This window comes from Petromyzon marinus, chromosome 33, assembly GCF_048934315.1.
Source record: "Petromyzon marinus isolate PM22_M1 ecotype Great Lakes invasive population chromosome 33, UKy_Petmar_22M1.pri1.0, whole genome shotgun sequence".
Taxonomy (NCBI): domain Eukaryota; kingdom Metazoa; phylum Chordata; class Hyperoartia; order Petromyzontiformes; family Petromyzontidae; genus Petromyzon; species Petromyzon marinus.
The window spans coordinates 406,423-434,342 of record NC_133699.1 but is presented as its reverse complement, the minus strand read 5'-3'; the positions used below and the strand labels follow the sequence as shown (position 1 = coordinate 434,342).

Below are 27,920 nucleotides of genomic sequence, written 5' to 3'. Positions count from 1 at the left end.
GCCGTGCGTGATGACGTCAGGCTCTCTTCCGCCGTCGTGACGTCAGCACGCCGCGGGAGAAACGCGTTTGGTGAGGCGCCATGTTGGAAAGGCGAGGGTTAGACGCCGCGGCGACCATGGTGGTTTTTTAAGATTTATTTTAACGACAAAGCTCCCTCGACCGCCTGGGGAGGCTCGCCAAGACGACAATAACATCGTAAGTGTTTGCTTTTGGAGACGGTGGCTTCCAAGCCGCGTTAATCGCTGTTGAACGGGACAATAGTGTACCTAGGCCGCAACACAGTAGGGGCTTCCTTAAATCACGCGTGTGTATCTCAAACATCGCTGGATTATGGGAGAAGCTGCTTACTCTTCGAGTGATATCGTGCTTTGATGTATTGTGCTTTGTAATTATTATATTTGTAGAGTCCTAAGTGTGTCGTTGAGTCGCGACCGCTTTGTGAAGCTTCCCGCGCCCGGGCCGCTAGTCTAGTGGTACTCGCTGGTGTAGGCCACGCGTGGTAAGTATTTGTAGTTTTATCAATTGATAACAACAAAAATATAATTTGTTAAGCCATTGAGTTATTGTTGAAGGGTTTATACACGTAATTTAACGTGTAGTGGTTGTGAAAACTGACATACATCTTCATTAGCTCTTAGAGCTCGTGTGTTGTGTAAGGGTCGTTCGCTGGCATTGTTGCTTGAGAAATGAAAGTGTTTGTTTAAGATACTCTTTGGTTCTATTCGGTAAAGTCACGTAGGTAAAAAATAAAACAACAAAAATCACGACGTTTCGGCCTACGTGACTTTACCGAATAGAACCAAAGAGTATGGATCCTTGCAGTCACGAAAGCTTCAAATATAAAATTCTTTTTAAGATGCCACGTTTATAATCATTACCTTAGCTAAAATGTTTTAACCTCCGTTCTAATTGTTTATAAGAATAGTATTGAGTTGCTGAATGCTGAATACGTTCTCTCCTGTAGTTGCATGGTTACATAAACAAAAGACGTCACGATTTACTTTGGGTGAGCTTGTTTCAATGATGTACACAAAAGTCGGGGCGACGGGTTTGGGAGGCTTTCATCCAGCAGTTGAATGATCGTGACTGATAATACAAACGCATTTAGCGTGTCCTCGGCATTGTGCTGTTTACCATTTATTTTTTAAACGATGGCAAACGTGGAATGTGTTCATGCCTGTGTTGGTAATATGACTTATGTGGGAATACAGTGTGGCCCAAAATTCAGGACACGACGTTTTATTTATTTTAACAAATCACGTAGGGTTATACCATTTATTTTAACAAACGTTCAAACTCACTTCCTTGAACATTGATTCATGTAAGACATTTGAAATTAATGTAGGTATTTTTTAAGACCACTTGTGTAATCTTTATACATTCATCAATTATATGTTGTCTCAATTCATTCAAGGTTCTTGGTCTAGTTTTGTAAATGTCATCTCAAGAAATAATATAAATATATAATTAATTCACTTAAATAATAAACAATTAAAATGTTTAATACCAGTATTGACTTTTGGGCAACCCTCTGAGCTGCATGGTGCTGTGAAACGCAGGCTGTATCTTACATCACTTTAACATGTGCACACTGGAGATGAATTAATTTAATACTCTGTTTTTATTTGTTTGGAAAATCATAACTTATTTCTTTATTTACATTCATTACGCGTAACTGATTGTTCAATACAATCTGAAGATTCTTAAAAATGCAACTCATACCCCTGCAAAAGCAATTCATATAGACCTGTGGCTGGTTGCATAGAACGTAGATCTGAGACTACCTCTCCCTGCACATACGGCGAAGAAAAGCAATCTTATGGATTACTATCTCCAACTCCTAAACTCAAACCCTCTCCCCTAACCCTTAATCCCCATCCGAAACCCTAAATACTAATCCCCTAACCCTACACGAAAATTGAAGTAGTATGCTTTAATATTTTATCAACGAAATTCTGAAGCGTGAATTAAAAAGGACCGCTCATGGGTAAAAACCCAAGGAAGGTCTGTGATAATAAATATATCCTACGGATGAAGAATTCTGTGGGGACAGTAGTTACGGTAGAAGAGTAAGTTATAACAACATAGATGGTAGTACACTATGGTACTGATTACATGCTTAGTACAAATTGCATCACATTAATGCCAAATGTGAATGAAAATCGTATACTTTTTGTTTTAATTTTATTTGAAACCTGTGTGTTTTGAAGGGTTTTTTTAATGGATACAGGTGTCTTGTGAATCCAATTACTAGTGTGCAAATCAATGGCATAGAGGTACTGCTACGAACTTAGCCACCTGAGTTTGATTCACAGCCATAGCAAACAATGGCAAGTGATATCCTTTCTTGACTGGTCCTGGGTCTACATCCTTCACCAACCCTCATTTATTAGTATGGTGAAACAACCTAAGACTAACCCCTGATGGGGAAACCTTCAACCATTAGTGTATTCACAAATGGATGTAAATTATTATGATTACGCTATTACAAAATCATCAAAGCTGAATGACAATGCGTTTGCAGTGAACTCCCACAATTAGTAACCTCAACTCACGTTATGACGTCTTTGTTGTATACTTTAACAATTAACGATGAAATAGTGACTTACGTAATTGGCGTTGTGTGGGACTTTGTGGACATCTTAATGTACAATTTGTACACTAGATTCTTAAAATTTTAAAAGGCATATAATCCATAATTCATCAAAGCATTTAAATACTGTAGTTGCAGTGAGATTTTACGTGGTTGAAGATAACTGGGCTTGCTTTGGAGACTGGCTGGCCTTTAAGCTTTTCATTGGGCACCCTATGAATCTGATGTTCCGTTTCTGTGGGCGTTATCAATATAAAATATGTGTTCAATAAGTACATTCATTCATTTAATACTTGACATTTTTCTCATGTAAAATACATCACTGATTAATTTTTTAAACGGTATGGAATGCCTGTAAAAAATGTACTTTGCCTGTTGAAACCTCTGGATAAATGGTGTGTTAGAAATATCATTGATGTTAATTACTTGCATACAGTGCCTGTAGTTAGATGTAAAATATGACCTTCATTTTTTGTTGTTTTGTCTGCTGCTGCAGCCTTCTCATAATGCAGGGATCTCAGTCTTCCCAGTCAGGGAGGCAGCATGGCATCACGTCGCCCATCAGCCTTGCGGAGCCACGCGAAGCCGACCGTGTTCTCACACGACACCTCATGAATACTCTTCTGCCATTTGGGGTCTTTGAAGAGGAGGAGGAACTTAACCACCGGTAAAGGAGTAGATTGTGCTTTTGGTTGTATCTTTAATTGGAGGTCCATCTCATTTATATCATTGTTTCCACAATGACCATGGCTTATCAGCTCTTATCAGCTCTTCTCGCTTTAAGAATTATGATCCACTATTCCTTGTTTAACAATTTCTCATTCATACGCACATTAAGCCTTTGTACTTTCATCACACATTATGAGTCTTCACCATTAAAACTGCAGTACATCACAGACTGGAGCACACAAATGCCCATTGTGAAAGTCTACCTGCTTTCGTGTCTTGTGATTATAATATGCTTTATTTATTGAAGGACAGTACATTCGTCACAGATTGTTGGATAGGCAGGCATTATTAGACCATCTTTCGTATGGCATTGTGAAAAGCAACAGTTTTTATTTTTTCTTAGTGATCATCATAAATTAACGCAAAGGTTCCTCATCCAGTCCAATGATGTGGTTGACGCAGTGTGGATTTCAGCGATACCGCCAGGATGTGCATGGATGGAGCATTCATCAACAGTCGCTGATGGGCGATTCCTTGATCTTCCATTTATGGGACGTGTACGCGCATCTGCCGTGTTGTGTTTTAGTGCTGTTTAGCGTGGTCCGTCGTCGTGGAAGAGAGACCATTATTGATATAGTCTGGAATATGATTAATATGATTATATAGCCTTATAAAAAAACTTTGATTTTGTCTGACCCTTGACCATTGCATATATTGCGATGCAACTTCCATTGTCACAGGGAAAAACTGCTATGAAAATTTCAAGTCGGATCAGTGCATAAGCCTGTGTTTGGATTTTACATTTTCTTCAAGATTGTTAACTATTAGACGTGTGTTTTTACAGGATGGTTGTTTTGGGGAAATTAAATAACTTGGCAAAAGCATGGGTCCGAGAAGTTGGTGAAAGCAAGGTAAGCTACAATATTAAAACAATGGTAATAAAACAATCATCACAGTTGCAATTACACGTCGTAGTTTACAAGTTGGTGCAAGTTAGGGTGCAGTTTAAGCCAATGCGCTTATATGGTGATGTTTTTTTCTTCTGCAGAATCTTCCACCAGCAATTTTGGAGAATGGCGGGGGTAAAATATTTACGTTTGGGTCCTATCGGCTGGGAGTTCACACAAAAGGTAATTGTTGTTCCCTTCTTCCTTGAAGCATCAATATAATTGTATTGAAAGGAAAGATGCCACCCACCTTTTCCAAAAATGAGGAAAAGTTATACAATTATTTTTGTCCTCGTCTGTGTCACATTTAACTCGCTAACTTAACAATTAAGAGTATGACCTGTGTTGTAAGTAAAAGCCGTCTTGTTCAAGAATGGTTATTGATTCATATCAATAAATAAAGTGACGTAGCACATCTATAATTATAACCCGTCACTGATGTATTTATAGGTGCCGATATTGACGCCCTGTGTGTTTCGCCGCGACACGTGGAACGTATCGACTTCTTCTCGACTTTCATCGAGATGTTAAAGAATCAGGAGGGAGTAAAAGACCTCCGGGTGAGAACTTCTGCAGAACCACACAAGCTTATTTTTCTCATTGGGGAATACATACAACTTTCTGTATTGAATGTATTCAATGGCAACTGTTTGTCTGGTCGATCAGGTGTACAGTATGAATCCATTCCTCCAGCTGCACCCTCAAGCACACACCGTGCTGTTCCTCTCCATTGAAGTTCACCTCTTTCCATTCACACTGCTAATAATAAAACAACAAAAATGTCTTGATCTGGATGTGTCTCTGATCATGAATTGTTCAGCATGAATGTTTGGTGTCAACAACACAGCTACATATTCTTGGTTCTTTCGGTAAAGTCACGTAGAAGGGAAACAAAAAATATTGTTTTATATTTTTATTATTTTATTGTTTCCCTTCTACGTGACTTTACCGAAAGAACCAAGAATATGAATCCCTGCAGTCACGAAAGCTTTAAATCAAAACACAACTACAGTTGAGTCATTTTGGTACAAGTGGCGTACGAGTCATCCATTGTATTTATTTCACATGGACGTGGTAGGCCTTGTTCATATTTCACAACCCTTTAGCTTCACAGCTGTGTTAGCCTGCTAGTACCTGTGGCAGAGTGTAAAAGAAAACTCCAAATTATATCACCATATTGATGTTCTTAAATGTAGTTCATGACTTCTGATGAGTTTTTAACAAAATGTGAAGTCCTGTATTATGCTCATTGTGAATGTGATTGTTTTGCCAGTTGTGTTTGCCCAAGCCTTTAAGAGAGTCAGGAAATCACGTTGATGTTTGGTCTCTTGATAGTGCAGGTTGACTTCCAATATGGACGCAGTGAAACTAATTTATGACCTTTTGTCCTACAGTCTGTGGAGGATGCCTTTGTACCTGTCATCAAGCTTACGTTTGACCACATTGAGGTAAGAAATACAAATCCACTGCGTTTTTAGTTGCACAAAGTGATAAGTAGCAGAAGATAAATATTAAATACAAGTGTTTTTCCCCAGAAACACACTAAACCTCTGCCATATAACTTTTGTACATATTTGCACGGAAAGATTTTACTGCATGGCAAATAATCATTTATATTGTTTCATTACTTTTCATTGTGGGATGTTGCAAGACAACAATTTGGTACTGTCCTTGTTGCAGCATATGCTGGATGATATTCAAATGCATTTCCTGCTTAACATAGCTTTGGAATTCAGCACGGTTATTTGTAACGGCCTTCACCCCAACAGTATGAAAACGTTATTTAAGCCTTTCATTGCACTGTGGGAAGTAGTTTTGTGCCATCCTGGCTTTGTGCCGACTCTTTCTCATTGTTTAATTTCGTGCATCTGTTGTACGCCATCACTATCGCTTGTCTCGCCTCGCCCCCCAAACACCTAGATCGACGTGTTGTTCGCACGGCTGGCTCTGCAGGTGATCCCCGATAACCTAAACCTCCGTGACAACGCACTACTCAAAAACCTCGACATCCGATGCATCCGCAGCCTCAATGGTAACGTGTGGCAGCAGTGAGCTGCGTCTTGTTGGAGTGTAACAGGCTGCTTTGTGCAGTTTCTGTTTTACACCCATATATTTTTTTGTTGTTGCCCAGTCTGCTGTGCTTACGTTGATTCATTTTAAGGTGTTTTTAATGTGGTTTTATATGTTTGGTTGTGAAAAAACGCATTACATTAAATGTCTGCTGGTCTATTATTTGATTGAAAATGTAGTTAATAAAGTAGTTTGTAACATAACTGTGAATAAACTTCTTTGGAACAGATTGTTGATATGCTATGCACCTAAATAATGGAATTGGCAGTGGAACAATTCCATTTAGATCACTGACTTGGGCACAATAGTAACATTCGCGTTCCAGCCATTGAGCAGGCGTGTATTTTTCTCTGAGAAAGTGAATCCTGCATTTATAACCACGTTATTCTCTTGTAGGCTGCCGCGTGACGGATGAAATTTTGCACCTGGTGCCCAACGTAGAACACTTCCGCATGACGCTGCGCGCCATCAAGCTCTGGGCAAAACGTGAGTGTCGTATTTCAACATGTCACTTGTACAATCGGCTTTATAATAATTATTTCGCACCTCCGATTAGCACGGTTGGCTACGTAAGGTGCGAAAGAAGTTCAACAGACGTACGTTATAGTTCATCAATGCTTTGGCTTAGTCTAATTTGTAGATACCGCAGCTACCGTGATGGCCGTTAGTAGATACGGTGGGACTTATTTTCGCCGACGCAGCAAGTTCACTGCTCAGGTGTATAACCCTCACCAACAGTAACAGAGAGCATGCCAAGGGTGAGAGGCAAAGCTTTTACTCTTGCCCGACCGAGAGCTCTGACAAACCCCTACTGGTGTTTACACACAGCGATCCAACTTGACTCGGGTACACTCCCATGATCTTGATGCACATTTTGAGTACACAGTGTTCCCGGTCAATGTTGACTGAATCAGTTTTAAATAACTCTCCTGACTTGCTAAAAACACACTATGAATGGTGACAACGTATTGTTAGCGCAAAATGCTATTACGCTTCAAGTTTCGAACAAGGAGCAACTTTTTTATCACAAGTGGCTAGTGATGCCAGGTAGCATTGATACCACCACATTTCATCATTGCTTCCTTCTGTTAGATATCTTAGCTCTTTTGCACTGTCAACACCCGACCTTTAAGGTTTTCCCTTACAGTATCCCACTACCTACAGTGAGGGGAAAAAAGTATTTGATCCCCGGCTGATTTTGTACGTTTGCCCACTGACAAAGAAATGATCAGTCTATAATTTTAATGATAGGTTTATTTGAACAGTGAGAGATAGAATTACAACAACAAAAATCCCGAAAAACGCATGTCAAAAATGTTATGAATTGATTTGCATTTTAATGAGGGAAATAAGTATTTGACCCCTCTGCAAAACATGACTTAGTACTTGGTGGCAAAACCCTTGTTGGCAATCACAGAGGTCAGACGTTTCTTGTAGTTGGCCATCAGGTTTGCACACAGCTCAGGAGGGATTTTGTCCCACTCCTCTTTGCAGATCTTCTCCAAGTCATTAAGGTTTCGAGGCTGACGTTTGGCAACTCGAACCTTCAGCTCCCTCCACAGATTTTCTATGGGATTAAGGTCTGGAGACTGGCTAGGCCACTCCAGGACCTTAATGTGCTTCTTCTTGAGCCACTCCTTTGTTGCCTTGGCCGTGTGTTTTGGGTCATTGTCATGCTGGAATACCCATCCACGACACATTTTCAATGCCCTGGCTGAGGGAAGGAGGTTCTCACCCAAGATTTGACGGTACATGGCCCCCGTCCATCGTCCCTTTGATGCGGTGAAGTTGTCCTGTCCCCTTATCAGAAAAAACACCCCTAAAGCATAATGTTTCCACCTCCATGTTTGACGGTGGGGATGGTGTTCTTGGGGTCATAGGCAGCATTCCTCCTCTTCCAAACACGGCGAGTTGATCTTCTTTGGTTCTTTCGGTAAAGTCACGTAGAATTAGAATAACATAATAAAATAAGACAATAAAATTCTCACGACGTTTCGGCCACAACACAAGCGGCCTTCAGGTGAAAGAACAGAACTGTCGGGACGACAGTGCTTCAGTGAGTGCTGCTGACGGCGAGTTGAGTTGATGCCAAAGAGCTCCATTTTGGTCTCATCTGACCACAACACTTTCACCCAGTTGTCCTCTGAATCATTCAGATGTTCATTGGCAAACTTCAGACGGGCAGGTATATGTGCTTTCTTGAGCAGGGGGACCTTGCGGGCGCTGCAGGATTTCAGTCCTTCACGGCGTAGTGTGTTACCAATTGTTTTCTCGGTGACTATGGTCCCAGCTGCCTTGAGATCATTGACAAGATCCTCCCGTGTAGTTCTGGGCTGATTCCTCACCGTTCTCATGATCATTGCAACTCCACGAGGTGAGATATTGCATGGAGCCCCAGGCCGAGGGAGATTGACAGTTCTTTTGTGTTTCTTCCATTTGCGATTAATTGCACCAACTGTTGTCACCTTCTCACCAAGCTGCTTAGCAATGGTCTTGTAGCCCATTCCAGCCTTGTGTAGGTCTACAATCTTGTCCTTGACATCCTTGGAGAGCTCTTTGCTCTTGGCCATGGTGGAGAGTTTGGAATCTGATTGATTGCTTCTGTGGACAGGTGCCTTTTTTACAGGTAACAAGCTGAGATTAGGAGCACTCGCTTTAAGAGTGTGCTCCTAATCTCAGCTCGTTACCTGTATAAAAGACACCTGGGAGCCAGAAATCTTTCTGATTGAGAGGGGGTCAAATACTTATTTCCCTCATTAAAATGCAAATCAATTTATAACATTTTTTACATGTGTTTTACTTTATTTTTTTGTTATTCTGTCTCTCACTGTTCAAATTAACCTTCCATTAAAATTATAGACTGATCATTTGTCAGTGGGCAAACGTACAAAATCAGCAGCGGATCAAATTATTTTTTTCCCTCACTGTAACTGCAATGCCTGTCTTGATAAACTGTTCTCCACCCTGTACACTTGCCCCACCCATACCAATCTTCTCTTCCTGATTACATATTTAACACTTAACACATCCTACGATGAAATTCCTAGTATCCCGTGCATCCACCAATGTTTGCACATCATGTTTAACAACGCCGTGGTGACATATGTTGGTGTGTGCGCATTATCCTGCCCGTTGTTGTCCAGGCCGTGGAATCTACTCGAATATGCTGGGCTTCCTGGGTGGCGTGTCATGGGCAATGCTTGTGGCACGAACCTGCCAGCTCTACCCCAACGCCATCGCCTCCACCCTCGTGCACAAGTTCTTCCTTGTCTTCTCCAAGTGGTGAATGGCAGCTGCATTCGTCCGCTTATTCGCTAATTCATTTATTCAATACATATGCCTTCTGCAAACCAGTTGACAGTGCGTTGTTGAAAGTGAGTAATTTATTATAGTGAACTTGATTAGGTGCAGTAATTTGTTGCCTCGCAAGGCTTTCTTGAATTTAATTAATAGCCTAAGAGCTCAGTGAGTGTGTGGATGCCAAGTCTCTTGTGCAAAGGAGACCCACTTGTAAGTACAGGAGAAATATTATCATGTAAAAAATCAGTCGAGAGAACACAACAATATAAATAGAACATGGCAATAAAATCTAAGTGCCTTTCTTGGGCCGATGGTGGCAATTCCACATTACCGTAATGGTTGAAGCCTTTCCATAGGATGACGGCTGTTGACTGCCCCACTTCGCGGTTTAGTAGAACTATAGTACAAACAAGCAAAGCATGAAAACCAAATAATTTTTACATTCATGTGATACCATTGTCTCCAATAAAATAAAAATGTTCAGCTGTGATGACATACATTTCTGTGTTTCTGCAGGGAGTGGCCTAAGCCTGTACTTCTGAAACAGCCCGAGGAATGTAACCTCAACCTGCCTGTGTGGGACCCACGGGTAAGCACTGCTTGTCACAACTCAGAGGTCAGATGTCCTGTCATGTTTGCTTGTTATGTTCCACATTCGATCAACTTGGCTGTCTCTCCATCACTGGTTTTGTAATTATAATTAATCTTGTATTCCTGCACATGCATGCATGTTTAGCATGATATATTTTTTGTTTGAGTCGGTCGTTATATAATTGATGTGTTATTATTTTCTCAAGGCATTATTCTGTTTATTAACCCTTCTATGATTTATTTTCCATTTCTGGCAGACCATTCTTTTCATTACACTGACAGCTTATATGCCATCATCTGCTGGTCAGCGTTTAACACATTTGTTTGGCCACCTTGATTCTTGTCCACCCAGGTGAACCCAACAGACAGGTACCACGTGATGCCCATCATCACACCCGCGTACCCTCACCAGAACTCCACCTACAACGTCACCATGTCCACACGCACCGTCATGGTGGAGGAGTTCAAGCAAGGTGGGAACTACGATTACCTCTTCTGTTGTAACTTCTGCGGGTGACTCGGTTGTAGTTGTGTAAATGGTTTCACCACTGTTATTCGATCGGCAGGTCCCGCCTCTTCCAAGATGTCTGGCCAGTGTAGAAGAGTCGGCCAACTACCCTCTGAAGCTCCCAATAATGGGGAGGCCCTTCCACCGGCTGTGGCGTGAGTGGGAAATGGCAGGGCTGCACCTTCACCTTTTCATGTCATTTTGCAGGACTCGCCATCACCGATGAAATTCTGATGGGCAAAGCGGAATGGAGTAAGCTGTTTGAGTCGCCAAACTTTTTTCTCAAGTACAAGTAAGTTTCAAATGTGTAAAACGTTTCAAGGGGCATCTTCCTGAAATACATTTGTATTTTTAGACAGGATCATTTAAACCTCCTTTGTGTCAGGGTTTGTTTCTAGAAAGTTGATGGTCTAAACCTGGCCATAATTAATTGCACTATAATGATTTTATATAATTTGGTGTTTTACTTGAATTAGGCTTTGGGCATGAACATGTGTAAACATTAGAAAGTTTATAAGAGCATGCAGGAGTAGCTTCTGGTGTTGGATAAGAAAGGCCTATTGAAGCGACTCCAGAAGTAGTTCTGTGGTGTCATTTTCCAGGGCCCTTTCCTGTGGTGATACGAGGTTCTCTTGACTGAAGGAGTCCTTGAAGTATGTCTATTTACCTCCTAGCATGGCTCCATTAGCACAATCAAGATATATTCTTGGTTCTTTCGGTAAAGTCACGTAGATGGGAAACAGTAAAATAATAAAAATATAAAACAATAAAATTATCACGTTTCGACTGCAATACAAGCAATCATCATCAGCTGTGAAAACCACAGCAAGAAATTTTTTCTTGCTGTGGAAATTTTTTTTCTTGCTGTGGTTCACACCTGATGATAAACGTCGTGAGAATTTTATTGTTTTATATTTTTGTATTGTTTCCCTTCTACTTGACTTTACCGAAAGAACCAATAATATGAATTCCTGCAGTCACGAAAGCTTTAAAAAAAAAATCAAGATATAGTTAGAAAAAAAAGTTTGTGTTTTCTAAAACATCTTGGATCTTTTACCATGATTAAAAGTTTGCATTATCTTGTAGGCATTACATCGTACTGACAGCAAGTGCACTCACGGAAGAACAGCACCTAGAGTGGTAAGTCCTGGATACCGTTTGGTCTTTTTATACACAAACCTTTTGAATGAATACTGCCTTATAAAATAAAATATATAAATAGTGGTTTGTTTTGGTGACAGGCAGCCATTCTATCATCCTGTACGATGACTTGTCAACAGTCAAATTGATCTGACATAAAATACCAATAATGGTTATTGCAGGAGGTAATTTAATTTATATTGCCTTTTTAAAATAATGAAGTTTGAACGCATGAAAACAAGTGCGTGAAATTGTTTACATAATAGACATTAACAAATAGTAATGATTATGTTGTTAAAGGCCTAAGGACATAGCGCCTGTATCTCTATCAGTGATATTGTAACTTTGAAATAGGTTTAAATCGTCACAAGCTGGTAATGCAACTAATGAAGTCGTGACACTGCTGCTAACCTGACCGTGTGTCAGGGTGGGACTCGTGGAGTCGAAGATCCGCATCCTCGTTGGAAACCTTGAGCGCAACGAGTACATCACTCTGGCTCACATCAACCCGCAGTCCTACCCCGGCCCCAAGGACAACCCGGACAAGTAAGCGGCGCGCTGAGCTCCCCTCCCCTCTCTCGGCAAACCCTGCACACTGATTCGCCGCAAGTGCTGAGTCTGCTTCACAGTGCAGTACAACGTGGGTTTATAGTCTCACTGGTAGCAGTGAAGAAAAGTGGTGAAAACACTGCGCAATGAACCTGGTTACCTGAGTTTGTTTTATGGCCACAACTAACATTAGTGATGAGTGATATATAAACCGATCCAGCCTCCACCAAGCAGTATGGTGAATTATGGGCAAACAGTGCCCATTACCAATGTAAAATTGGGAGGCCTCCATCCAGAAGTGGATTAAAATAGGATCAAATTTTTTTTATGGCACCACATCTTCAAACTGCTGAAGCTGCCCAGAAGATACAAATCTTTTCTGCAGTTTCCTTGGAATATGCTTTCCTATAACACTTCTAGCATCCCAGCAGAAGTTTTTTTAACAATCTGACTGCTGATGAGACCATGAAGGTTGAAACTGATCTAGTTCATACTTTAAACACTACAAACATTGAAGGTGTAGGCAGCCATGTTTAGAAGTTCTTCCGATTGCCAGGTTCTTCATGAATTGTATCTAAAACTGCATGATTGTACAAAATTTTAATGATTTGTATTGTTTTAGTTTCGTGCTCACACACAATCTTAAAAGCAAGGAAGCTCATCTTCATAAAACATTTTAGATATCTCCTCGTTTTGGTATTTCAGCTGTTGATTTCTATAACTTTGTTTTCAACAGGCAAGGCGTGACAACGGTTTGGTTCATCGGGATCATCTTCAAAAAGTTGGAGAACCCGGAGAATGTGAATGTGGACCTGACGCTAGACATCCAATCATTCACTGACACGGGTGAGTGCTCACCCACGGCCCTGGTCTCTTCTTTGAAGTGGTTGAGGTCTATGATTACTGGAGAACGGACATTACATGAACCGTGGCTTTGCGTGCTGCAGTTTACAGGCAAGCTGCACACATCAGCATGCTCAAAGAGGGCATGCAGATCGAGGCCATCCATGTCAAGAAAAAGCAGCTCAGCCAGTTTCTGCCCGGTGATGTTCTTCAGAAAAAGAAAAAGGTACCTGCTGATGAACATACAGGATTTTACGAAATAAAATTCCATTTTGTTGTGGTTCAGGCATCATGCCTCACCAGCACTTGTTTTCTTTGTAAATTCGAATTCATTCTTAACTGTTTTCATTCACATGATCCGTAGTATAGAGCACAGCATTATTTCATTGATTTGTGTACTTTTTTTAAAGGCAGGTCAGAGCCCAGTTCAATTAACCATCACCTTTTCAAGGATGACCTGGTTAAACCAAAGGAAAAACAGTAAACACTTGCTTAAAATGTAAATTGCAACATTGTAAAAAAAAAAAAATCCGAAAATATGTAGCATTAATAACAAACATTAACATTCAACTAGAGATTAAGCTTATATTGATATACATTTTAAGTGAAGTATCTGATATTGTTTAACCCCACATACATTCAGAATCAGAGTATTTGTTTTATTTATCCTGGAGAAATAGTGAGCTATGAAGCTCTTTTTTCACAGATGTCCAGTCGGTCCAAATTCATATTGCTATGTCAATTCATGTTGAACAATCATTCCAGCTTAACCACGAATAAATATGGTCATGTTTGCTCGTTCATTCACCTTCCCAAGACGTTTCACTTGTCACTCGTCCGAGCGTAAATGTTGTCACAGGCCACGGGGGGAGGGGGGCGGGGGCCACTCTATATGAGCTCTGACAAGGACGTTCATGATTAACCCACCGACGGCTCGGCTTGCGCTTTGGCAGGAGAACGGGCGAAGTGGCTCGGCGCGCACCTCCCTGAACAGCGGCAGCGTGCTCGACTCGTCGAGGGACTCCGACTGCAGCTTCTCGTCGCCCACCATCATCCGTGTCCTCAACTCGGACAGCAACCAGCCGTCCTCTCCGTGCGTAGGCGCTGCTGCTGCTAAGTGGAGCCGCATGCGTAGACATTTGTGGAGCCGCATGTATAGTGGTCGGCACACAAGGAGCAACTTGCTGTTTTGTTTTATTCTGGTGAACGCTAAGGTCCCCGTTGTAGATTTGATATTTTTTGCTCTAGTCCATGACAGGGCAAAGTAGCAGTACATGACAGTACTTAATATTAATGTTGTCCGTTTCCCTGTGGCTCAACAGGCCAAGCTGTAGTTACTATGTAAAATATTGGTTGATGTGTTAGCAGAAAACACTTGTCGGTAATTGTTATCGCATAAAAATTGTTAAATCAGATTTTTTAAATCTTAGTCTTGTTGGCTGCCATTTGACAAAGACGAATGCCTTTCTGCTGAAGTGTGAGTATTCAGCTGCCTCAATTATTTAATGCAGTTTGTTTTTACAGTAATAACTCGCTTCATGTTGGGGATGTGTTCGTGAAAAGAGCGACCAATATCGAACCGACGTCAATCAAAGCAATTTTTCCAAAAGAGCTAAACGACAACGGATTGCATGGTGAAGCTTTATGTTAATGCGTGCATCTTCATCCTAGACATACCCACAGCGTTACATAAAATTACAAAAAATTCTGTATTCCACATTAATGTACAACAGTAAGCTTTAAGATTAATTATACAGAGTACAATAAGATGCAGTCCACTATAAAAAAAACAATACAGTACATAAATACTATATTGTACTCGACAGTGGTACATTTCTTTATGCTCGACAAAAAGTAGTTCTTGTACAGGGTTGGTGAAGGCAAAGGCTGAGGTAATGGATAACAAGAAAGAACGGATGCTGTGTGGGTTAAGGCAACAGAAATCAGGTAGTGGCATTCATAAAGTGACGACGTTAAAGGAGACGTAAATCGGGGTATTGTAGAAAAGGGCAGACAAAGACCAAAGTTGTGATTAGGCACCCGGTAAAACACCGCGAACGTTGATGTCTTTCCCCGTTAACACCGACGCGTGCCTCTCCTCCCCAACCCTCGCCCTTCAACCCCCTATCCGATCTCTCTTCCTTCCCGTCCCAATCCCCCTCCCGCCCCCCATCATCACCCCGATTCCTCATTGCCCCCCACAGGGTGACCGGTGAGAATGGCAGTGTCTCCAGCCCTTCGGCGTCGCCCCCTGTGGCGGCCGACGACAAGTCGCCCTCGCCTCGGACGCCATCGCCAGAAAACCCCAGCATGCCCGTTGCCGGCAATGCCATCCCAGTTATCTCCACCAGTAAGCTTGCTCATCACGGCAGTTAAAACCTGCGCCAAAATGTCCTAATTCTCCGGCAGTTTTAGTCTAGCGTATGGCAATATGTTCAGGAGTTAAATGATCATGTCGACGTCAACTGGCCCACGACCGGAGGGCTTCAGGCGAGAGGTCCACGAGTTTTGCTGTTCATTCTCCATTGAAGGGGGCGCAGATTACAGTGGTATGATAGTGCTCTAGCACGATCATACATTCATGGTTTCATACTGTGACTCATATTTCACGTAGCCCGTTTTATGCACGATTAGTTTTCATTTTGTAAAATTGCAGCTGGGCAGTATTTATGTATGTTGAACTTGCACACCGTACATAGCTAACTGTGCTAATCGGCGGTGCGGGGGAAGGACAACAAACTAAACCCAAATCATTTCTACATCATTTTGTTTTAAATATAGATTTAACCATCGATGGAAATTTTTACTTTAAAAGCAGTCATGTGCTCCATCCTCATGTTCTAATGACATCACTGCATTGCCATAAATGCACAAACTGACAATATTTCATGCCATTCTAACAGTATCGCTGATAAATGTGTAAAAAGTAGATTTTGCAGACAGGAGACAAAGCAACTTGCTGTTTTTGGCTTGATGTTTATACAAGACATATACATAGTATGTTGTACAATTTGTGCATAGTTAATTTAAGAATATAAATTATTTTTTATATTATTTGAGCTACATCTTTGTTAATTTCGTACGGGAGAAAGAATTGTATTTGTTTTTAGTGTCGCATCGTCTTAAAGCAGACGAATTCTGATTCTCAGATTCTTCCGCCTTCCCCCAGGGTCCGTGCGTGTACCCCCCCATCATCCCTCCCTTCAAGTGTTACGGCTGAGTTACCGTGCCACGTTTGCGCTCGCAGGGCCTCTCCACGCTGCCTCCGTCCCGTCGGGGACGGTCGTACGGGTGGTGACGCCCACGCGGCTCGTGAACACGCCGCCGCCGGCCACCGGCGCCCCCGCCACTGCCGGACATCCCACACCGCCGCAGGGAGTCAAGCGGCCGCAGTCGCCCGGAAGCAAGACGTCCCCACCTAAGCGGCACAAGAGCCCCCCGAGCGAGGCTGCCCCGGCTGGCGACTCGGATATGGACACTGACTCCGTGAGCCTCTCTCACCATCGGACATTTACTCTGGTCAATGACGACCTCCGCTGGAAAATAAGAAACAGAGGTGGCCGCTTGCCAAAGGAGCCTCATTATGGCCGTTATGGAACGATGAGCCGATACCGCTGAGGGCCTAGGTTCGATACGGGATTTAGCCACGCGCAACTTAAACAACCTAATTTATTGTTATGGGTTTTTTGTGCAGTCATTGTCAGCTAAGCTGAGACCATCAGCTGTCTACACTTGAATTTGCAACCCAAAGGACATTTCTTTTTGTGTTTATAAGTATACCTAGGTTGCTTGTACTGGGTTATCCAACGTGAGTTTGAAGCATTGTTCATCGGAAAATTAGACTTTCAACTTAACAAGGCAAACCAGAATAGGATTATTGTGACTTAACATGTACTTTTAATACATCCGTGCAATGACATCACTAAAGTGCTGTGGTGTTTTTTTAAGTCTTTGTTTTCCCGTCTCATGAACGAAGCTTCACACTTGGGTAAAATAGCCTGGGACAGCTTCGGTGAGTAACTACAAATAATAACCTCTGCTTTTCATGTTGCATATTATTTTAAAATGTGTTCCCAGTTGTTGAGTCATTGGTGAACAGTCTCCACCTGTTCACAAATAGCTGCACAAAATTCCCATTGTGTTAAATTTCAACTTACAATTCATCGTATACTACCTCTGAGATTATTTGTAGTGTGGCCATGTTATTACATGGGTTTGATGCGGGTTCTCTGGTTTTCTTACATTTTTACACTGCACCAATGAGGTAACAGGGTAACACTCGCCCATGCAGCACCCTCCTGAAAGTCTGACACTCTCGTTGAGGCTTTCATGATAAAGGACTTGTAGTTCATAAAAGAAAAGATCGATATACAAAATGTGTTTTGTTTTGCATCGAATGTTTTGCTTTGGGCTGATTTATTTTTCTGCACGTTTTATTGGGATTTTTTGCTTCATTTGTTAATAAACATTTTTCACTGCATTCCTGTTTTATTCCATGAAACTCGTAATGGGATTTTACCTGTACAAAATAAAGATTGATTTTACTTACAAGTGAGAGTTCATTGAAATTCGTTTGTAAATATTGCAAGAAAGACCTAATAATGTAAATGAGAGTATTTTGTGTATTACAAACGTCCCAGTGAGATGCCGTGCTTTGTTGGTCTGGATATTTCATTTTGGGCCAAACTGGTTTTTTAAGTGTGTTAAGCACATTCCATTACTTCGAAGCCAGTTGTGGTGTGCACGCCTGTAATCCAGCACATTGGAAAATCGAGGATTGGTGGATCATGCAGTTGTGTGAGACTCCCCAAACCCACTGGGATACCAAGTGGCCAGGAGATGGCAGTACAGAAAATGGGTTCGTGAACCCTTCTGTGAGTTTACTCCGGGTACTCCGGTTTCATCCTGCACGCAAAACACTTCTAACAAAAATGTGTCAAACATTCCAACACGGGAACCAGCTGAAAGAGTCTTGAGGCTCGATGAGACTTTATGGCTTGCATAAATAAATGACATTTCCTTGCAGTGTTAACTAGGATAACGAGAGTACCTGTGTCTTTGTCATTGCGCAGCAGCCACTGAAAAACAGTGACACAGGCAACGCTGTCACGAAAACTGGCGCATCTGAGGACTGCGACATTCTGGTATGACCGTCCGCAAACACAACAGCAAGGCTTTTCCTAAATGGCACTGACACGTTTCATCCGTGGCCATGGAACATTTGAATTTCTTTTTTATTTAAACCAGGGCATACCCAATTTCCCCGTGCACCCATGTCTAGATTAATTCATATGGACTGTTATTGGAAAAACTCGACAGTTAATTTGGTGCATTCTTGATATGAGCACGCTGGGAAATTCTGTACAGATAATCTGCAGTGTTTTTGGGATTTGAAAGTTTTGTACTACAATTGGAAATTCTGTACATTAGATGTGAATGTGTTTAAAGTGGCTTGTGTAAACAAGAGCTCGTTGCCAGATCCTAATGAAAATACTTGCTCGACATGTCTTAAGTTTCCACGGAAGGCATTGACCTTTGTCGGCCAAAGCTCCAGAAAATAATTAAAAGTTGGGGACTGCACATTGTCTAAATTATTGTGGAAGCTCTGCAGATAACAAACTCGTGGATCCTGGAATGCAAATAGCCGTTTCTACGCATTGTTTAAAAGGTTCCAATGCTGGCAACCAGCTCCTAATTGCATTTTGATACAATTGCCTAGAGCAGTTAATGCCGCGCAGAGTACTGTTTACACACATACAATACGTAAGAGAAAATACTTCTCAGGGACGTGTAAGAGTTAATATTACTGTTCTAGTGATACTGGAGATGTATTTAGATATGTTTTTTAACGTTTTAGTGGACCCCATTCTACAATGTTCTGCTTTTTTTTAAACCCTAATAAAATGTTAATGTAAGTTTAAGTCGTATGATCTCTTGAATTTTATAAACGCATTCAAAGTATTGACTCCAGCTGTCATCCTCATTCCCTGAAGCAGCAATTGGTGTCTGCACACAGCACTACCCATGTGTTGCATACATTTCCGTGGTCTCCCAACAAACCAAATGAATTGTTTTCAGCTGACTGAAACTAAGTTAAGTTTTCAGTAACAAATGGAGCCTATTCCTGTAGTTGTGACAAACAATCCCAGTTTGCCTCACTTGTATAAACGTGCTGTCAGCCTATTACAGACATTGTACTGCATTGTACATTACAAGTGAGGTTTTTACTGCAATACATATAAGCATGAGAGGCTTTCCTTTTCCAGTTCTAAAACCCGAGGTGGAGTTTTGTTTTCAGGCAGTTGCCCATTGAATTCCACAGCAACCCATCGAGTTGGATTAATTATCCTTTCATTCAACAACTACCCATCCCCTCCCACTGGCCCAGAATTCAGTGGCTGCAAAGCATTGCCGTGATTAGATTTAAAAAAGGACTATATATTTTTTATTTTGGGATTCAATACATATTAAATCGTACAAGAAAATATTGAGTTGTAGCTATCATGTGATCCTCACCGTAACATTTAACCGCATCTTAAATCATACCTCGATGCGGTACGCGGGAGATGTGCAAGTTGTTTATAGAGAACTGGTCAAGCAATTGCAGAACTCATTGTGCAGTTACTGAATAGGAGGTGCAGCTGCTTGTTCATCCTCTTGGCCAGAACTTGTAGGTTGACCAGGGGCATCAACAACTTGACAATGAGAGCCACTGTGGTAGGGCAACATGGTGCCCCTGGCTGTACATTTTGAGCTCTTGCAAGCATGGAAGCCGAGGTGCTGCGCTTAATCCTTGCCTGCCGTCCCGTGAGCAGGAACTTCGGGAGGAGACGACGCCTATACAAACAACCGACGTGCAAACGGAAACGCAGGTGGGCTTCTCGCACCCTCCAGCACACACCGTCAACAGCCCTTGAAGCGTACTGTACATTATAAGACAATCTAAAAAACAGGTTCCATATTGCAGATGCACACCTAATCTGTGTGTCCCAGTCCGTCTGACACGAGTGACACTTTGTTAATGTGTAACAGAAATCAACTTTGTTGTCCAGTTTATCATGATGGTACTCGAGCAATATTACCGATTTATTTTTATAACAGCATCTCTTGAGCGCTATGACAGTCCCTGACCCTGGTTTTAAAGGCTCTGTTGTTGGGAAACCTTCAAATGTATGCTCAAGTGTGGGTGACTAGTGACATCCAGTGTGTATTTGTTATTATTGGGGAGAAAAACCTCATGCGTAGAGATTGTCATCCCACGCGTGTGAACATTTGCACGTGACCACATGTTTTGGAGAATGGAATTTATGCAGACATTAGTGTGGTGTCTTCGAGCATAATTGTGGTTTTAATAACCACACCTCTTTCACAATTTATTATTGCAGTTCACATGCTGCCATATGGAAAAAAAACTATATTTCTGTAGGTCTCCTTATTTTTATCACGATTCATGCTACATTATTGCACATTTTGACGACTGAATACTGGCCTTGGTCACATCCTAAATGGTTCACTTTGCTTGAAAGTTATACCAAGTGCCTTTTGAGACCCGCAGAAGCATATTTAGTGTCATGAATCCAATGACCACCTGGTGCATTTATGTTGGCAGAAACAGGCCAGCAACGAGCTGTCTGATGGCTCCGCGCCAGTTCCCACCGCCGTGAAGGTTGTAAAAAACTCCATCCGTCTCAAGCTCAACCGGTAGAGGCAGGTAATGCTGCCCCTTCTCGTGTGCCCTGCCAAAAGTACTCGCTGCACCAGTTGCCCTTCCTGGAGGGCGGTGTTGCTATCATTACTTATTTTTTTTACATTTTTAGAATGTGTTCCTTCGTTGCGTATTGTCACGTTCTTCGGAAATGCTGGAAGCCGCAGGAAACCTGAAAATGGCGCAACATAAAGAGCTGCTGGAATCATTTCAGAACTTTTATTTTTATCCGGGTCTTTTTTTTAGCTTCCACTTTTTCTTCTCCAGCGGCGGTGGTAAGCATGCCTCGTGTACATGAGAATGTTGGCCGAACTAAGAAGGAACATTTCTGCTAAAAATGTTGATACGTAAAAAGGTGGTGATTATTTAATATATACTTTCCTGTTCTTATTTGAACACGAGAGGCTTGTGTTGGGAGTGAGCAAGTGAGCAAACTTGTTTTTTTAGGCGGAACGGATTAAGGGGTGTCAGGGGTGCAGGGTGGATTTGGTTGGACAGCAAGTTTTTTTTTTCTCATGGAATGAGACCCAACAAAAATCTTTAAAAAAACATTTGGGGGGTCATATGACACCAAGCTCCCCCCCACCATTTAAATTCTTTACTGAATAATAAGCCCAAAAGAATCTCAGAGGAACTTTGGTTTTCATGTTGTTGACTTATCTTGAATTTGGCATTGGTCAAGCCACATTTTCGCAATTTTTTCTTGTTCTCATCAACTACATACGTGCAGCATGTAATTGTCTTTTCTTTTTTAATTTGCCTTTGGTTTTGCTTACAAAGACTCAAAAATGAAAAATCCTACCCATTAACAGTTTGAGACAACAATGTTATCCCCACTTTTAAATGTCCCGATAAAAAACTAGCAGCCACTTTTGTAATGCATACTACTGTGCAATTTATTAAGGAAAAACATTTAAAAACTTTGAATCTAAATGCCCTCAAAAGGGCTCCTGTTCATAGTTACAGTAAAACAGTTTTCAGTCAATTTCGCCATGAATTCTAATGTTTGACGTGAGCGGCGTGGGATGTGGATAAATACACACAGTGGCATTATTTGATGCTTGAAAGGGTGCATGCTTTTGTGTGTATATGTGGACAATTCTTTTTTCCCTCATTTTCCCCCTTTTTATCATCAGAGCGAAGTATATATTTTTTCCATTAATTTTAATGTTCATTGCTGCTTATGCTGCTAGACTGGATCGATCTGGCCACGTTGACGCTTGCCAATCTGCCTAGGCCGAAATTAACTTCTGTGAAACACTGGCGGGTCCTTGGAAGAGGGCACGTCTTGATTTCCTCTGATTGCTTTGTCTCACTTATTCTGTCAGGATGGCTGAATGCAATTGTTGGAATGCACAGTTGGCTGTCTTGCAGTTCCATGAACTGTTACAGTGGCTCTCCAAAACTCGCCTCGTCTTCTCCAAAGGAATGGGAATTTCATTGGAGTTGGCCCATTCATGTAAAAATGTTTACTCTTTTTACAACAAATCACATCTGCATTTGAAAATAAATGTGTATTTAGTGTCCATATTCACAGTGTTTCCTGTTCTGAAGGGAACTATTTGTCATGAGAGTAACATTCGTTTTACCACTATTCATCAGATTTGATTTTACCTGTCAGTCATTCACTCACTGCTAGAGAGTCCCCATTAGCTCATTTCATTTTGTGTGCCATGGCTGCACAGGGAGTGGATATTGATGATGATAAGCTCCGTTCACACTTGTGTGTACTAAGATGACTTGTAAACTTCTTTGGAACCATTGGAAAGATCCATTGGAGCATTTATGAAATATTTTTGCGAGCTGGTCATCCTTAGAATCAATTTATGCCCTTAGAATTATAGTGTGAACAAAGCTTGATGCATCATTTTGCCATGCCTGGCCTCATTAAAGCTTCCGTAATGTAAAATAATAAGCATTATAGAATATCCTTTTTTTTGGGAGTTGAGTCTGTATGAACTTTCTATTCAGCAGTTCCATTTAGAGCTGGAAATTATGAAATCACTGTTCACTGCATGCAGTATTGCTGTCATGGTATAACCATGAAAACACCGTTTTATGTTTTCCGCCATCTGGCGTGGAACAATCTAATCTAATTACCAACTTGACAAGTTGCAGTTACATTAGGACTAAAGTGAGAGTAAATCAGCTTGCCCCCTTAACCTGCTACCGTACTCTAATCCTCATACACATTTCAAGCCTGTACACTTGAATAATGCTGGCAAATGAATGAGCTATTTTTTTTTCATTTCTTTTCTAAAAAAAACTTTGCCTTGGCCTGTGCTTGGTTAGCCTCCCCACGTGAGTCTCCTAAAACGTCACACATGCAGCCGGGAATCCAACATTGACCTCTTAGATGTATTTATTTCACTTAATCCTAAATAATTCCGTAAGTCCGTTTTAAACATTTTAAATTTAATTTGTTTTATTCTGTTCGTTCCTCTTCGTTTTAACCTGAAGGTCTGTAATATATTTTACTAATAAATCAAATTGCAGGTTTTGTATATCTGGCTCCCTCTCCCGCCAGGGAGGGAGAGACGGATGTAGGGGAAGAGATCGGTCAGTGGTTACTTTTCCATTCCATTACCGCTCTCTCCTCCTCGCGATTCTTTTATAACCTGCAGGATGCGTTACATATTGGGGATGATATTTTTGTAACGGATGTCTGTTCTGGAGTTGTTTCTTTTCTGGGTTTCCAATAAACTTTAGAACATTTTCTAGTCTTAAAGCCGGTGTGAGACGCGTGTTCTTTGGTTTACAGATTTTTTAAAAAGTCTTTTGTTTTCTTGGGTGTTGGTGATCTGTTTTTCTTTGATTTAAACATATTTCCACCCTCACATTTAACAGGCAATATAAATAACAAATGTTTCATCTTAAACTTTACATTTATCTGGAAGTGCACCATACTACCTGTTAATGAGCGATTATATTTTGTTAGCTTGGAAATATTTACATGTTCCAACAGGCAATATGGTATAAAGTATGAGTAGCTCATTGCACAAACTTAAGTTGGGCAGTGCAGGTGAGATGCAAAGTTAGCATGCATTAAACATTCTAAACTGATCACTTGTAATTTGTGTTGTCTTAAGAGATTAGATCAAATATCTAAAACAGAGTGGCCATGCAACCAATCACATGAGCATTGGAGACACTGTAGAATTTTTGTATTTTTATGAAGTGCAACCTTGTAACATAACAGTGCGCACAGATGTAAAATATTCTCAAATGCTTGCATGTGATTGGCTGCACATCGCCCATAGTCTCGTGGCATTCAATCTGGACTTATATAAAGTGGGGTGGAAACTAATTAAATTAATCTTTGATGTTGTACACCCAAAGTTGCACAAGTTTCATATAGGTTAGACAAGAGAATGGCCCCATTGATCAATTGAGTGTATTGTGGTCAGACAAAACGAATCAGTTACTGAGTGTGCAATCTAAACCACTCGCCTCATGGTTTCAACCCTGCCTTAGCATAAGCCTATTAAAATGAGTGAAACCGTTCATACGTAACTAAAGGAAGGGAATGAATAAGCACTGCATAGGATCCCGTCACGTTTGTGGAGTTTATTCCTCACATGATTGCTTGCAAAAAAGGTTAAATAGGTACCTGCTCGCACCACATGCTGTCCTTTAGTAACTGCACACGATTGTTCCTGTCCTGTAGATATTTTAATCAACGAAGGAGAATGGGAGAGCCGTTATAAGCTCGCTCCGAGTTAATTCTATTCATTTAGTCTGCATCTAATTTTGTCCACGTAAACGGTCATTAAATTGTTCACAAGAGCAAGCCATTTTAACCTGGTGGCAATGATGCATCATCCTAAGGAGTATGTTACCAGGTTAGCGATTCTGTGTTCTTGCCCATATATAATCTTGGAGGGATTCGAATTGATTCAACTGCCACAAAGGTGGATTGATCTACAGGTGGTGATCATGGTGATGCCCCTGAAGTTGTCGACTCATGGTTGGGAAGCGCTGGTTTTCAGAAATTTGGATGCATTGTGGTGTATCCATGGAAGTCACTGTGGGAATGTATTGAATTTAATTGGAACTGAATTGAATAGTAAGCTTTCTTAAGGATTATTACTAAATACTTTGGAGTTTGTGTCAATAGCAGAATATTAACATTTACTACCTGGTCATGTGGATATCCCACTGTCTGGACAGAAAAATCTACTTTGCAACTTGAGCTTTGCTAGAATATAGTAAATTTACATTTGGTGATCTCTTTTGGCCTTTATGTCTATGAATTGAGTGTCTTTGTACTGTAATCTTTTAAATAAGTTGTCATGCCTTTGCATTGATTTTTTTTGTTTTGTAATAAATGCACCTTTGTATGTTTCTCTTCGATACTTGGCCGGTGTGTTTTAATTTTGTCTGGAGTTAGCATTTCGTTTATATGCACATTAAAACCTCCATAAATGGAGCGAAAGTATGGGTATACCGATTTTTGCATTTCACAATACAATGCATAATGACATGTTCCCTTTATATTAATGGTAATGGCCTTGAACAGACAAGGTCCATATGTCATCATAGCCAAGATGCTGATCCCACCACCACAACTCGCCAAAGCTTTCTACCTTCTTGCTAGATCCCACAGCTGCTGTGCGGTAGACATGTGACCTCCCAAAATCTGCCCTAAAAGTATCCCACAATCTGGTCTTCCCCTTGGTTGCAGAAATCGTGGAGACCATTACAAATCCTGTATCGATAACTGCTTAACTGCTCAAAAAGAGTGGGAAACAATACCAAAAACATTTCAAAAAGCTATTTGTACATAAACACATGTTTTGCTAAAAACGAAGATAGGGCGACCATTCACATGCAGCCAACTACCGGGTCGTGGTTTCATGAACTGCATGCAAATATTATTTTAAAGGGTTATTCTTCAAAGAATGCCTCCAACACATTGGACTGTCTTGGATGTGGAACTTGCTAGTTCCAGGTTTAACTTTTAAAAAAAACTCCACCTCCTGGAGATCCCAAAACATCGACCGACTGCAGGGATAACTTTATGCAACGATACTTTTAAAGTTATTCACAAATGACCTCAGCAACCACAGCCAGGCACTTTGCCTATGCAGATATGTAACAGTAGAATACGTAAGATTTCAGTCGCCTAGAAGAAACCCTGAAAGCTGATGAGAGATGGCCCGCTATCACAAAACACGGAGACTTCAACCAATTGCCGAATACAGGGTGTCCATAAAGTCCATATCTATTTTATTGAAATCAAAGGAATTTAGGGTAAATTAGGCAATATAATCAGATGTATATTTATTAGAAACACTTAAGCAATGGATTCTCCATGAGTACCGTCAATCTCTGCACAGCTCAAATCTGTCAGCTGCATTGTGGAACACATTTTGCAGCATCTGGAGTTGTTTTTGTAACTGCAGCCCTTATACAATCTTTGAAACCTTGCGGATCTGTAGCTCTTGTTTGATACCTCTGACTTGATAAAGCCCCGTGAAAAGACATCATAAGACGTTCAATCCGGAGATGGAGCTGTCCAGGGTCTGTTGTTGCCACCGAATCTGGCGTTTTAAAAACGTTCATTGAGGTACTCCAGAAACGATGTTTGCGTAATGACGAGGAGCCCCCATATTATTTAAAGGGTTACTACCATCACTTTCCTGTACATTCATATCCATGGGGTCCTGCAAAGAGACTACTATATACAGTATCTATCCTAAGCTCTCAATAAAATAGGGACTTTCTGGACGCCCTGTATATATGTTCTAGCTGTTTCTATTTAAACCATGCAAAGGACAACCAACAGCTCAACATCTTGAATGGCCACAAAAGGTGCTACCACAATTCAAAGCATGTGTATCATTTAAGAAACACCTAATGGGTTTGCTGAAAATAAAGACAAAAACACACTCGATCACCAAAGTAGCTGCTTTAAACCCGAGTTTACCAACTCACACGGTAAAATCAAACCTGTGCGTGGCTTGTGCTGTTATGTCGCTCAGCTCTTCTCCCACAGGCTTATTGCCTCGTGGCAGTATTGTATATGAAAACAGGCCTCGGGAGAGGCGAGGAGAAAAGACACACTGCTTGGCAGACCAAGAGGGAGCGACGTCAAGAAAAAGCAACAAACACCTCTGGAGCTGCCACTGCATTCGCTTGCAATTGCTGTGGCAAGGATTGCCACTCAAGGATTGGCCTACTAAGTCATTCTAGGCGCTGCGAAACCTACAGCTGACCTCGTAAGGCGCAAAAAGAATTTTCTCTCTAGACACAAAGGCCTATGAGAGTATTGTATGTCACCTGAACACCTGTGTGCCGTAAATCACCCCCACAGTGCCTTCACTATCATTGTCACCACCACCTTTCATCGTCATGTGATGTCCACTGCAAGGTGTTCAGTCGAAAGGTAAGTTGATGCGTGGCTGCATTTAAACTTCACATTACAATACACGCACAATACTTACCATGCTTGCTCCACGTGACAAGAAATTAAGAATGCTGCTGCCCATCCCAATCCTTATGAGCTAAGATGCTGGTGGCAATCAAACCCCATGATCAAAATCGCATGGGGAGGAGTTATTCAGCAATGGAATGCCAAAGTACTTAGTTATAGCTCGAGATATTGAATACATAAAAAGCCTGTACTTTTTCTTTATACCATTAATGGCTACTTATTATTTGAGGACCGCCCGTCCTCTGGACGGGGTGTATCTTTCCAATCGGCCCAGTCCCCTTGTCACAACTCTTCCCTCCGTGTACAAGTTTATCCGTTTTTCTGTTGGCCACTCAACACGCACCAGACACCTGGCACTACTCACGAGACACCTCACTACTCCGACGACGCCACTCACCAAGTCATCCACCTAGAGCTCACCAGCAGACACCTGGCACTACTCACTAGATACCTCACTACTCAGACGACACCACTCACCAAGTCATCCACCTAGAGCTCACCAGCAGACACCTGCCACTACTCACTAGACACCTCACTACTCAGACGACACCACTCACCAAGTCATCCA

At 41.4% G+C, this 27,920-nt stretch overlaps 1 protein-coding gene across 4 annotated transcripts; it reads left to right on the top strand.

Moving 5' to 3' along the window:
• LOC116948266 (poly(A) polymerase beta-like) lies at positions 1-25,269 on the top strand. 4 transcript variants are annotated; one of them, XM_032964766.2, is made up of 23 exons: positions 1-196; positions 3,091-3,261; positions 4,108-4,174; positions 4,312-4,393; positions 4,661-4,770; positions 5,605-5,658; positions 6,131-6,242; positions 6,677-6,766; positions 9,424-9,562; positions 10,097-10,169; positions 10,524-10,644; positions 10,887-10,971; positions 11,766-11,819; positions 12,246-12,365; positions 13,105-13,214; positions 13,316-13,437; positions 14,165-14,304; positions 15,416-15,561; positions 16,381-16,697; positions 18,284-18,355; positions 20,027-20,083; positions 20,821-20,922; positions 21,029-25,269. In XM_032964766.2, the coding sequence occupies exons 2-22, from the start codon at positions 3,101-3,103 to the stop codon at positions 20,914-20,916; spliced, it is 2,328 nt and encodes a 775-aa protein (XP_032820657.1). In that variant the 5' UTR covers positions 1-196; positions 3,091-3,100; the 3' UTR covers positions 20,917-20,922; positions 21,029-25,269. The 4 variants fall into 4 exon arrangements, with proteins under 4 accessions (XP_032820657.1, XP_032820658.1, XP_032820656.1 ...); XM_032964767.2 differs by having other exon boundaries at positions 18,287-18,355; positions 20,821-25,269; XM_032964765.2 differs by having other exon boundaries at positions 20,821-25,269.
• The last annotated feature ends 2,651 nt before the right edge of the window (positions 25,270-27,920 follow it).